The following is a 12,576-nucleotide window of genomic DNA, read 5'->3' as shown; positions in this document are numbered from 1 at the left end:
CCCGCAACTATTTTTGCGACAATTTTTGGAATCCATGCCTGGCGAAACATTTTGCCCATCACTAGACATGAGCCTTAGTGGAGAAGATCTAGTTATGTTTTCATATACAGCTATTTTCAACTTAGCTGTTGCACCTTTAATTACTTCATTATTAGCACCAATAAGTATTGATGAGCGCATCTGTCCTGTTTCACTTTGGCAGAAACTTCGCAAAGCGGCAAAAAGTTTTGCAAAAAAGTATCGAAACGCATTTGTAGCGCAATATTTTTTTGTCACCCGCGTCTGTTTTGTCGCCCGCATTTTTTTGTGTCGGACGCATTTTTTTTAATGCGACTGTGCCCTTTTGTGATGCGACCATGCCCAGTTTGATGCACAATGAAATTTTTTTACACGGAATTTTCACAAATTTGCGGCAAATCCATGCCTGGCGAAAAAATTCACTCATCACTACCAATAAGCAGTTAGTGAATCCTAGTTACTGTCAATGCAGAAATGTTGCATATTGCCACTCACTACTGCTGAGCTCAGTAAAATAAATGAACATTTTTTTGGAAGTGGGAAACTATTTTCACTGTAAATAAAAAGTATTTTTTGAGATGTTGTTTTGTGTTTCTTTTTTATTCTAGTAAAGATTGTAGGTACTTACATGCAAAGTAATTGTTTAGCATTTCTCCCCGTACTCATCTGCACTTTGTACACAATATATGGGATAAATTGGGTCATCTAGGTCATCAGCCACAAACCCAGGCAAGACATGCCGGTTGGCAATATTGTGCAGTACAGCACAGGCTACTACTATTTGTGCCACTTTACTGGGGCTGTACATCAGGCTTCCTCCTGACTTGTCCAGGCATCTGAAGCGGCTTTTCAGAACCCCAAAAGTTCTCTCAATTACAGACCACACTCTGACATGCGCTTCATTAAAAGCAGATTCAGTCCTTGTATGTGGCCTGTGTATCGGAGTCATTAGGCACAGATAACACGGGTAGCCAGTATTTCCTGAAATAAATTAAGATGAAATAAGTTTCTGAAATCAAATAAGCTGCTTCCAGTCTCCCACTATGAAAAGAGGGCCCACTTGCAACAGATGTGACAGTGTGAGACTGATAGCTGACACTACATGTAGCTGTTTTCAGTCTCCCACTGTTAAAAGAGGGCCCGCTTGCAATTGAAAACCATGCTTATGACAGGCAGGGCCTGATTTCACAGTGGGAGACAGAAAGCAAATCTAGGAAACTTGTGATAGACATGACACAAATACTTACCTAAAAGCCAGCCATGAAGTATTTTTTCTAGTTTGAAAACCAGCATATAGTCCAGACTGCTTCAAAAATGTAAGAATCACATGAGGAGCCTGGAAATCCTGACACAATACTTGTAATATTCATGTTAGCATCACAGATGATTTGGATATAGAGAGAATGGTAACTTTTGCAATTCCAGAAAATATGCTTTTTGTCTAGTGGGGGATTTAATGCCACATGGGTGCAATCTATGGCACCTAACACAATGGGGATGCCACTAACACAATAGAAATCTCTTTTGACAGTGTTCCAGTCATTTATATGAAAACTCAAGGATGCATCACTCTAGGGCGATCACATACTTAATCCTCTTCTTCCCAATCCAACAAAAATCCGACTGCAAACTCCATGTTGTCTTCACAAATGCTCATGAACCACAATGTTTTTTGAGTAACGCCTACTCCAAGTAGGTGTTAATATTAGCACTAATTATGACAATATTTCATGTGTTTAACGCTTCAAATATGTTTTTGAATTACGCGTTAGTATTATTTCTATTGGATAATTATTGCAATGTGATGGAAATATCGATTTGCGATAATTGGGGTTATTGCGCATGTGATATGAGTAGTAACTCATGCAAAATTACTTTGATGAATCAGTACTCAATTAACGAAAGCATGCGTTATTCGTTAACGCCCTTTAGTGAATCGGCCCCAAAATGTGAAAATTTTCTGGCTGCAAGAGGGGTGGGCCAAACAATCAGATCAGCTCAGGGCTTTATACAATTGTTTGAGACCATGTTATGATCCCTGTGCCCTAAATGCTCACCCACAATATTGCTTGAGATAAGTTCTGTATTATTAGTTATTACCAGATCCAAAAGATGTAAATATGCTAACTGCCGTGCTTATGTTTTTTGCACTTTTTTGTGTGAACACTGGAACAAACTAGGACTTGCAGAACTGGAAGGTGAACCACTGATTTCATCTATGCAAGCTATCAGAGAAGAGACCTATGGAGAAAGTTCTGAAATCAGTAGATTGTACCTAAAGTTAACTACACATTTCCCTCTCTTCTCCAGAAGAGCGAGTTGGTTTGTGTATCAGGTAAGAATCCCATGATGCAAGGATAACTAACTACTAGTAATACAAACAATCCGGCTTACCTGGTAGTTATACATGTGTCTGTACTGGGAAGTTTGCTTGGGAAGGGAGTTCTGCATATGAGTCAGTGCAACAAACATTATTTCCACTGCATTCATCAGACTGGCAGAGTGATAAGGGTTTAGATAAGAAGGAATATTTGTAAGTGTTTCCTTTCCAGAGCAATTATGGCGACGATAATACATGTATCTATGGTGTGCATTGTTAGATTTAACTTTTGACAAACAGAAAAATTTCAACAACCAGATGTCTTCAAGCAAAATGTCTTCTGGGTAGTTTGATGGTTTGTAACTGTCTGAGAACTCTTTTAATCTGGAGACAAATTGATCATTTCTTCTTTTCTGCACGAACAGCAAACTCCCATGAAATAATTCCAAAACAGAAGAATCCAAAACATCTACATGATTTAACCATTTAGATAAAAATATAAATGTCTTCCTTCTCAATGAGTACAATATGGTACTTGCAAATGATTGCAAATTGCTTATAGCTACATCCCCACAAATAATAAAGACACTGGCTGAATAAAATGTACTAATCTTCTTTTTCAATTCATCGATTGAAGGTTTTTCCCAGACACTTATTGTGAATGCAACACAGATGCCTTCTCTAGAGAGATATTTTATCAGCAGTTGATGATCTCTGTACCCGCTGTAATCATCAGATTTAAGAATCCCAACCCAGTTCCAGCCAAAATAATTCAGTAGTTTGCACAAAGCAATATATTCCTCCTCATCACTCTGTACTGTCCGATAAAAGTATGGGAACGTGACTCTGTCACTGAGGGAAGGGTCTGTAGCTCCGTAACTGATCTGTTAATAAGGAAAGAAAGTGACAGTCTCTCTTCCCACTCCCGGTGTCTCTTCCTACATCCAACACAATTCCCTTCCTCAGAAAATAACACCAGTAACTCAAACATTAAGAATTTTTTTTTTCTACCTGGAATTGATAAAACTTTCTTAAGTTCACACACCTTCTACCATCTCATAGATAAAGAACAGCTCCTTCCTGTTTCCAAATATAAGTAAAATTGACAATTATCCCACTGGTTTGATGGAATAAATGAGAAAACAGCATAATCCACAATTTGCCCACAAGCAGATGGTTTGGCTATTGCTAAACTACATAATATCCACAGTGATAAAAGTATGGGAACGTGACTCTGTCACTGAGGGAAGGGTCTGTAGCTCCGTAACTGATCTGTAAATAAGGAAAGAAAGTGACAGTCTCTCTTCCCACTTCTGGTGTCTCTTCCTACATCCAACACAATTCCCTTCCTCAGACAATAACACCAGTAACTCAAACATTTTTTTTCTACCTGGAGTTGATAAAACTTTTCAAGTTCACACACCTTCTACCATCTCATAGACAAAGTACAGCTCCTTCCTGTTTCCAGTTATAATTAAAATTGACAATTATCCAACTGGTTTGATGGAATAAATGAGAAAACAGCATAAGCCACAAGTATCCCACAAGCTATTGCTAAACTACATAATATCCACAGTGAACTTGACTATCAAGAGAACCCTAGTTATGTAACTAAGTAGGAAAACAAATTGTCTATGAAATGTCACCTGCTTAATGCTAAAATTGTTTTTTATTGTCTCATAAATTTACTAACGTAACCAAGATCCAGAATTACTCCCAAGCTGGTTTGGTGCCCACACTTTCTATACTACAAATAACCGAGTGGCTCTAAAAAAAAGTAGAACATATAAAATATAAAATAAGACCCTAGTATTCCAGGTACCAAGTGTGAGAAAAACAAGAATGTGCCAGTGCATTATACACTTTTAACTATAGAAGGAATGTGCTGAGACAAGCTGAGTTTTGGGCTGATTTATTTAAAATTTCTGCAAAAACCTTACTAGCCCCGCCCATCCATTCCACTTCCTGTTTCCTCCTTTCCCAGGTTTTCCAGGTATGCCGGCAGCACTCAGCACTGTAGGACCCAATCAGCAGCTAGACTGACCTGATACTTTATACACTATATATTTGATATTTGCTCTAAATAAACTCACATAGACTGTATGACGCTTGGGCCTAAATGTATTAACTTCTTGTCTGTGTGTAGAGGAAAAGTTGTCTGTGCTAATTAACTAGTTGACTGCTAGCAGGAGGGTGTGTTTGACTGTAATTTAACCCTTTGGCTGCTGGAGTGCTTGTTGAATTAGTGTAAGCTAACCCTAACTACAGTGAGAGTGTGTGATACATTTGTGTATTGGGAAATAGTACCTATTGTAGGAAGCAAGGAAATATTCAGATTAGGTGTCTATCACCTATCTAGAAGAATTAAGTCTAAAACAACTGGACTTTTCTGAGTTTTTTTCTTGAAAACGTTTCACCACTCATCCGAGTGGCTTCTTCAGTTCAAATGACTGGTAGGGAATTCCCCTGTATTTAAACTCTTGATGGTAGTACAGTCACAGACATCCAATCACAATGGTTCCATTGAACTTGTTCAGTTAGGTGTTAGCTGAAACTGACAGGTGTAAGAAGGTATGATCCAATCACAATGGTACCATGGTTCTCATTGATAAAGGTGTTAACCCTTCAAAGTACATGACTGGAAGTGTGAATTGTTGTGAAACCGCCGGGGTAAGGATGTCAAAGCGGCATTGTATGTTGATGCCAAGCGGTGTCGCAGGCCCCCTCCTCTGTTCAGGGATGGTTTTTCCAGGTTGGCATAAATGGCCTCTTTCACACCTCTTTCAAACCATCTGTCCTCTCGGTCCAAGATATGCACGTTACTGTCCTCAAAAGAGTGACCTTTTTCTTTGAGGTGTAGATAGACCGCTGAGTCTTGTCCTGAGGAGTTTGCCCACCTGTGTTGGGCCATTCTCTTACAGAGAGGTTGTTTTGTCTCCCCAATGTGACTGTACTACCATCAAGAGTTTAAATACTGGGGAATTCCCTACCAGTCATTTGAACTGAAGAAGCCACTCGGATGAGTGGGGAAACATTTTCAAGAAAAACTCAGAAAAGTTCAGTTGTTTTAGACTTAATTCTTCTAGATACTGTGTATCATGACCTGGATGAATGAGAATCTTCATAGACATATGTCTATCACCTGTTAATGATAGGTGGTGGCAGCAAATAGTTTTTGGGGTGGTGGTGTGTTTGGGGGTGCCTGATTTAGTCTAACCTGTGTGTAAGGTGACTGAGTGTAACCCCCTTGTTTCCCCGTCCCGGTGTCACGTACGTCTGAGAGTGGCCTGATCGTGACAACTACGGTTTGAGCTTGAGAGAAAATAGACACCAGAATAAGACAATGCTAAAGCCTTCTCCATCACATTCACCCTCCCAAACTGTTCTATTTTCCGCTATTTTAAAATCTGGAAGACTCTCCTGCTCTAAATCTTTTAACAAATCCTTGTTTATCAAACAGTTGTGAATGGTGAGACCATTATTAATCTACTCATCAAGTTACAATTCGGGGATTAACTGTCCCATAATTAAAAGATGTAGGAGTGGGGATGGGAATGAAGTTATTATGGGCCTATTGTTTAAATCTTGTAAATATATCGGTGATATTGATTCTTTTTCTATATCTCCCCAATTTTTTGAATGGGCAGGAAGATACCGGTTTGAATGTTTGCTTTATAATAATGAAAGAAGTTTGGGCATGTCAATCCGCTGTGTTTCTGGGGTTTGTACATCTCTGACTGAGAGATTCTGGGCCTTTTATTTGGCCAAATAAAGTTCATTGCCTGCATTTAGCCTTCCCAAAAATTGTTGCCCGCGTCAAAAGAATTGTTGCACGTTAAACTTATTGGGGCCGATTCACTAAAGGTCGATTTATAGCACTATTTATAACATGTGTTAAAAATGTTATCGCTTCTTATTTTTTGCGACTTAATGCTCGATTCACTAAAAGGACACGTGTCATAATTAAGAAGCGATGCTGTTTGCGTTATTTAACTCGCGGTGAACGTTTTCGCACGGTATTTTCCGCCGTGCGCAATATATTACGCATGTGATATTAACACGCAAAATTCTGCACTTAAGCGTAACGCGTCATATACCACATGACTAGTGCTATTTTGTGCAGTTGCGCTGTGAGTATAGAGAGCACGGAAGGTGCAGGTGCGCAATTGCCCAAGCAACACAAGGCGACCCAAGCGATGGAGAGGAGGGATGAGAGCAATGTTGAAGCCATTAGGGATGTAGCGAACCTAAAAAAAAAAGTTTACGAACGCGTTCGCGAACTTACGCCAAAAGCGCGAATATTCGCGAACTTTGCGAACCCCATAGACTTCAATGGGAAGGCGAACTTTAAAACCTAGAAAAGCCATTTCTGGACAGAAAACTGATTTTAAAGTTGTTTAAAGGGTGCCACGACCTGGACAGTGACATGCAGGAGGGGGATCAAGGGCAAAAATTTCTCTGAAAAATACTTTGTTGGCACAGCGTTGCGCAAAAACACAAGCTATTCTAGCAGAAATACGCAGCGTTTTTTGCTTTTTCGCACTAAGCACCATGGAAATTGCGAACATACGCGAAAAGTTCGCGAACTTGCGAACGCCCGATGTTCGCGCAAATTAGTTCGCGGGCGAACAGTTCGCTACATCTCTAGAAGCCAGCAGTGGCAGTCTGAAAAAGGTGGCAAAACACAGGGAACACCAAGGTAGGCTGCGGCCACAGGAGTCAGAGAGGAGGCATAGGCACACTGAAGAACACCAACAGAGGCCAAAAAGGAAAAGCCTACATGAACCAAGCAGGTTCTATGTGAGAGATTTAACCCACACCCCCAAAGCTGCAGAGGAAGGGACACTTACCAAACCAATACCTGCAAGTATTCCCACTTCTGCCCCATCACATGTCTCCAGCAGTGACACTGAGAGAGAGAGGCCTGGCTACATCAGCAGCCCAGATGTGTCTGATATTGAGGGCACAGATAGAGAATATCAGCCAGAGGGAGCAAGTCAAGTGGAAAGTGAGGAACTTCCCCCGTCCCATCACCCAAACGAAGCAAGAAAAAAAACAGGAGAGCAGGCTCAGAAATATCAAATTTTCGGAATTTGAGAACGAGGCTCTGATTGAAAAAATTGTGCCTGTTTATGACCGAATCATTGGCAAATATGCTGCCAAAACAGCTACAGCTGTCAAAAACAGAGCATGGAATGACCATGTGAACACTGTCGGGGTCTGTCTGAGAAGTGTCCAACATTGTAAAAAAAGATATCAGGATATCAAAAGGGTCCTGAAGAAAAAGCTGGCAGAGGAGTCCAGATACAGGTAAATATCTTACATTCATCTTTCTATTTAACACTCGCTCATCTGCTTTTCTCCTCAGTGTGCTTTTACTTTTGGCTTACTGACTTTCCTTCCTTTTTGGCTTCTTTCCTGCTTACTTTACTTGTATGTATGTATGTATGTATTTCCATACATACATACATATGCACGCCTATCATTATGTGCGCAACTCATGTCCTAAAAGCTGTGGAGTACAACAACAAATTAAGACAGTAAATAGGGGGGGTCATTAAAATAATATTTCCCAAAATAGTTAATGCCCTGTACTCTCCTTTATGAAGGAGGATTATTGTGGAAGCAGTATTTAATACAGAATATAAGGGAGAGGGATTGGAGTTAGTGAGGCCAGTTAGTAGCAACTTGCAGCAGTTTAGTAGGGTTAGTGCCAGAGCCTTAGTATTGTTACACTGGGAAGAAAGGGATTCATTTGGGCAACAATGAGTGACAAAAAGTGACTGCATTGTTATGGGATTGATTATTGGAGCCAACACAATAAAAGCATTCATATATTTTATTAAGGTCTGGAACTGGAGGTGGCCCTTCAAAAAAAGTGTACTATTTATACACACAGACAGTGTGACTGGTGTTGCTGGGATATATGATTCAGACAGGAATGTCGGCAAAGGTAGGTGTAATGACATTAATACAAGTATATTTTTTCTTGCAGAGAAGCTTAATATTAATGTAATACAATGTTTTCTACAACAGATTCATCCTTACCACCACCGGGCAGAAGCAAAGGCTGACAATTCTCTGTTGCTCCCATTGCAGGTAATATTGTTACTAAGTTTGTAGGACCTATGTTTTGTGTCAGGCTTGTGCAATGGGATGAGAGGGAATTGTGTCCGTGTATATTGCAGGGGTTTCAATTACAGAAGTGCAGTGTATTGCTAATAAGATAGGTGTGTTATTGGCCAAGTGTGTCTTGCGGGGTTAGGTGCAGTCAGTTCATCTTGTACTTTTGGACACTCAATCTTTCCAATTTGATTTTGCCCTTGCACTCTGTACGGCAAAACATTTGACCTTTTGGAATGAATCAATGTACACAAATAGTTTTTGCAAAATAAACTTTGTCATGTTGGAAAACAAATGCTAAACATTGTTGTACATGCAGTTTTGCAGGCATCATGAATAGAATTCCAAACATTGAAATTATTTATTTATTTTTTCAAAAAGGTGGCCAACAATGCTCTGCTGGACACTCCTCAACTCAGCTCCACTCACCACACTGAGAAGATTCTGAAATGGAAGCAAAGAGATTTAGTGGGGATGACAGTGACAGACAGTCTGGGGAATGTTGCAGTGATGTAGCAATGTTTTCTGAGGATGAGCCCTCCGAAACTCCCCAACAACTCCAAGTCACACACAAGCCCAAACCCACAACATCTCAGGTGCCCCCCAAGTAGTGGAACCTGACAGAGATCACTGATCCGGCACAAGTCATTAATGAAAAAAATGCACACTATCCATCTGGACTTGTGTGTTGCCACCAAAGCCTATAATGATAGTCAGGCAGGACAAGCCTCGGATGAGGCAGCTATGTTAAACCTGCATCAGGAACATTTAAAGGTCCAGCAACAAAATGTTGTGTTGTTGGCAAATCAAAATTCCCTGTTACAAAAACAAAATTCCCTGGTAGAAACACACAATTCCCTGATAGAGAGCATGACACATGCACAAAAGGAAATGAACACAAACTTGCAAAGTGTTCTGCAAACAAGTAGAGGAATGCCAACACGCTCGAGTACTAGAGATAGTGCTGATATCTCAGCAAGCACTTCTGCAGCTCCAAGTAGACAGACAAAAATAAATGTCCAGGTTTTCTTATTAGTTTCCAATTTTTCAGTCATCTTTGTTTTTTTAATTTTCTGGGGCAAATGTTGTATTAAGCAATAATATTAATACACATTAGTCCTATGTGCTTATATAGTGCTTTGTGTTGAATATGAGATAAAGTAATTGTGCATGTTTCCTGTTGAATCTGCTGATGCTGTTCTAGGACTAGAGTCTTATGTATAAGGCTTCATGTTTTCTCTGCTGTTATATTTTCTCTGCTACTTTATTCTTACTGTGTTATGGACTTAGCTTCCTGTTAAGCATTACAGAAATTACTCCAGCAGCTACTTGTCTGTGTGTTACTCTATATTCCATGGACACAACACTTTGTAAATAAATATTTTGCTTTTTGCTATTTGTGTTGGGGGGGGAATCACCTGCTCAAATACACATCGGCCTTAGTTGCCACTCACTACTGCTGTGAGAAAGAAAAGAAAGGAGCATTTCTTTTGTAAGCAACTAATTTCACTGTAAATAAAAACCTTTTTGTTTGAGAAGTTGTTTGGTGTTTCTTGTTTATGGGATTAAAGATTGTAGGTACTCACAGGAAAAGCAATTGGTAAGGATTTCTGCCCCGGACTTTATTCCCTCTGGCATCCGCACCTCGGACAGGATCTTGGGGATGTATGGGGTCCTCCAGGTCCTCAGCCACATCGCCTGGTAAGCTGTGCTGGTTAGCCAGATTGTGCAGTACAGCACACGCAGCCACAATTTGGGCAACTTTAGAGGGGCTGTACACGAGGCTGCCTCCTGATTTACCCAGCTAGCGGAAGTGGGTTTTAACCACCCCAAATGGTCTCTCAATCACAGACCGTGCTCTGACATGTGCTTCATTAAAAGCACATTCAGCCCATGTACGTGGCCTGTGAATGGGGGTGATCAGCCACCTAGAGCACAGGTAGCCAGCATCTCCTGAAATAAAATAAGATGGAATACTGTAAGATGCTGCAAACAAATAAGCTGCTTCCAGTCTCCCTCTGTCAAAACAGGGCCCTTTTGCAACAGATGTGACAGTGTGAGACTGATAGGTGACACTACAAGTAGCTGCTTTGACTCTCCCACTGGCAAAAGAGGGCCCTTTTGCAACAGATGTGACAGTGTGAGACTGATAGGTGACACTACAAGTAGCTGCTTTGACTTTCCCACTGGCAAAAGAGGGCCCTTTTGCAATTGCAAAACAAGCTTATGGCAGGCAGGGCCTGGTTTGTCTGTCGGAGACAGAAAGCAAATGTGGGCAAGTTGTGCTAGACATTACACAAATACTTACCTAACAGCCACTCATGAGGCATTGAAAAGCATCATAAAGCATGGACTGCCTTAAGATGTAAGCATCATGAGAGGAGCCGAGGAAGTCAGACACGATGCTCATGATGTTCATACGTTCATCATGCACCACTTGTATATTCAGGAAGTGGTAGCTCTTCCTGTTCCGGAAAAAGCCACGTGGGTGCAATCAGTGGCACCCAACACATTGGGGATGCCACTCACGCCATAGAACTGCCTTTTCATGGTGTTCCACTCATTTCAATTTTGGGGAAATGAGATGTAATTACCAGACACCAATCGTATGGCATCCAGGACGCATCACTCCAGGACATTCACATACTTGCTGGTCCTCCTCCAAATCCATCAAAAATCACAGTGCAAACTCCATCTTGTCTTCACAAATGCTCAAAAATCACAATGTGCTCTGACTAACGCTTCCCCCACTTAGGTGTTAATATTCGCACATATTATTGCATTATTTAACGCGTTTAATGCTTCATGTGGTTTTGTGAATCATGCGTTAGCATTCTTTCCATTCGCTATTTAACGCATGCGAAATGACTTTGATGAATCGGTACTTATTTATTGCATGCTTTTTAATGCAAAAAAGCATGCGATAAGCGTTATCGACCTTTAGTGAATTGGCCCCATTGGGCCTGATTCCCTAAAGGGCGATAAAACGTGCGCTATTTTTATTGTGCGCTAAAATTTTTACCGCGGCTTAATTTTGGCGATTTTTCGCACGATTCACTCTAAGCATACTTGCGCTTTTTTACGCGCGATGTTGCATGCGTTATTTAACTCGCGAAAGACTATTTCAATGCGGTATTTGCCGGTACATGCGCTAAATTACGCGAATAATCGCCGCATATGAATGGTAGCATAGAAATAGTGTATAAAAATTGTTGCCGCATATAAATGGTGTATATAAATATTAGCCACATATAAATGGTAGCATATAAATGGTATCATATAAATAGTAGATGCGTATAAATTGTAGCCACTAGTGATGAGCAAATGTGTTCTGGTTTCTTTAGTGAAAAATTAGCAAATCTTTCGAAAGATCCACGAAACGGCAAAAATGTTGTGCGGGCAAAAAAATTGTTGCTGTGACTATTATTTTTTGATGCTTGTATCAATTTTTGGATGTACGGTGAATTTTTGCGTGGCAAATTTTTTCATGCGTTTTGCCATTGGCGGATTGTTTTGCGAAACGCATGAAAAAATCCGCCGCGAAAAAATTCAACGCACGTCCAAAACTTCGCTGCGAATCCATGCCTGGCGAAACATTTCATCACTTGTAGCCAAATAGAAATAGTTGCGCAAATGAACGCACGCCATGTTAGCCATACACGCCAATACTTGCAGAAAATTACTGTATTAAAAATGAACATTTCGCTGCAAACTGGCGGCTGCGTCACTCTGGGGGAAACACAGACTGAATAAATAACACTGTAAGTCCATATTTTATTGCAAAAAATCATTTACTGTACTTTTCTATAATTTTTCGCCTGCCTGAAGTAGGTGTTAATTTTCGTATAGCCGAATGCGATATTTAGCGCGCAAAAGTTATAGTGAATCATGCAATCGTATTCTTTTCAGCGTGGAAATTAACGAAAAATGGTAAAACTAGTGCGAGAAATAACCCATGCGAAAATGACGATTTTTCGCACGCCATAATACTATGGTGAATCGCGCGCAAATTATTTTGCGTTTTTTAACGCAAAAAAAGCGTGCGATAATTTTTTTTTTTCAAAATCTTTCTTTTATTGATTTTCCATTCAAAGAGGGGGGGGGGGTACAAAAGA

General features: G+C 40.3%; 1 protein-coding gene across 1 annotated transcript in view; it reads right to left on the bottom strand.

Moving 5' to 3' along the window:
* The window catches only part of LOC108645659 (vomeronasal type-2 receptor 26), a gene marked incomplete at its 3' end in the record, with an annotated part of 21,834 nt that extends 11,043 nt beyond the window's left edge, over positions 1–10,791 (bottom strand). The window contains exon 1 of the mRNA XM_031895156.1: positions 10,770–10,791. Coding sequence (XP_031751016.1) covers positions 10,770–10,791 — 22 coding nt within the window. The remainder of the gene's footprint in view (positions 1–10,769) is intronic.
* Positions 10,792–12,576: the final 1,785 nt, after the last annotated feature.

The sequence above is a fragment of the Xenopus tropicalis genome, chromosome 1 (assembly GCF_000004195.4).
Source record: "Xenopus tropicalis strain Nigerian chromosome 1, UCB_Xtro_10.0, whole genome shotgun sequence".
Taxonomy (NCBI): Eukaryota; Metazoa; Chordata; class Amphibia; order Anura; family Pipidae; genus Xenopus; species Xenopus tropicalis.
Note: the sequence above shows the minus strand (reverse complement) of the source record. Positions and strands in the feature narration are given on the sequence as shown.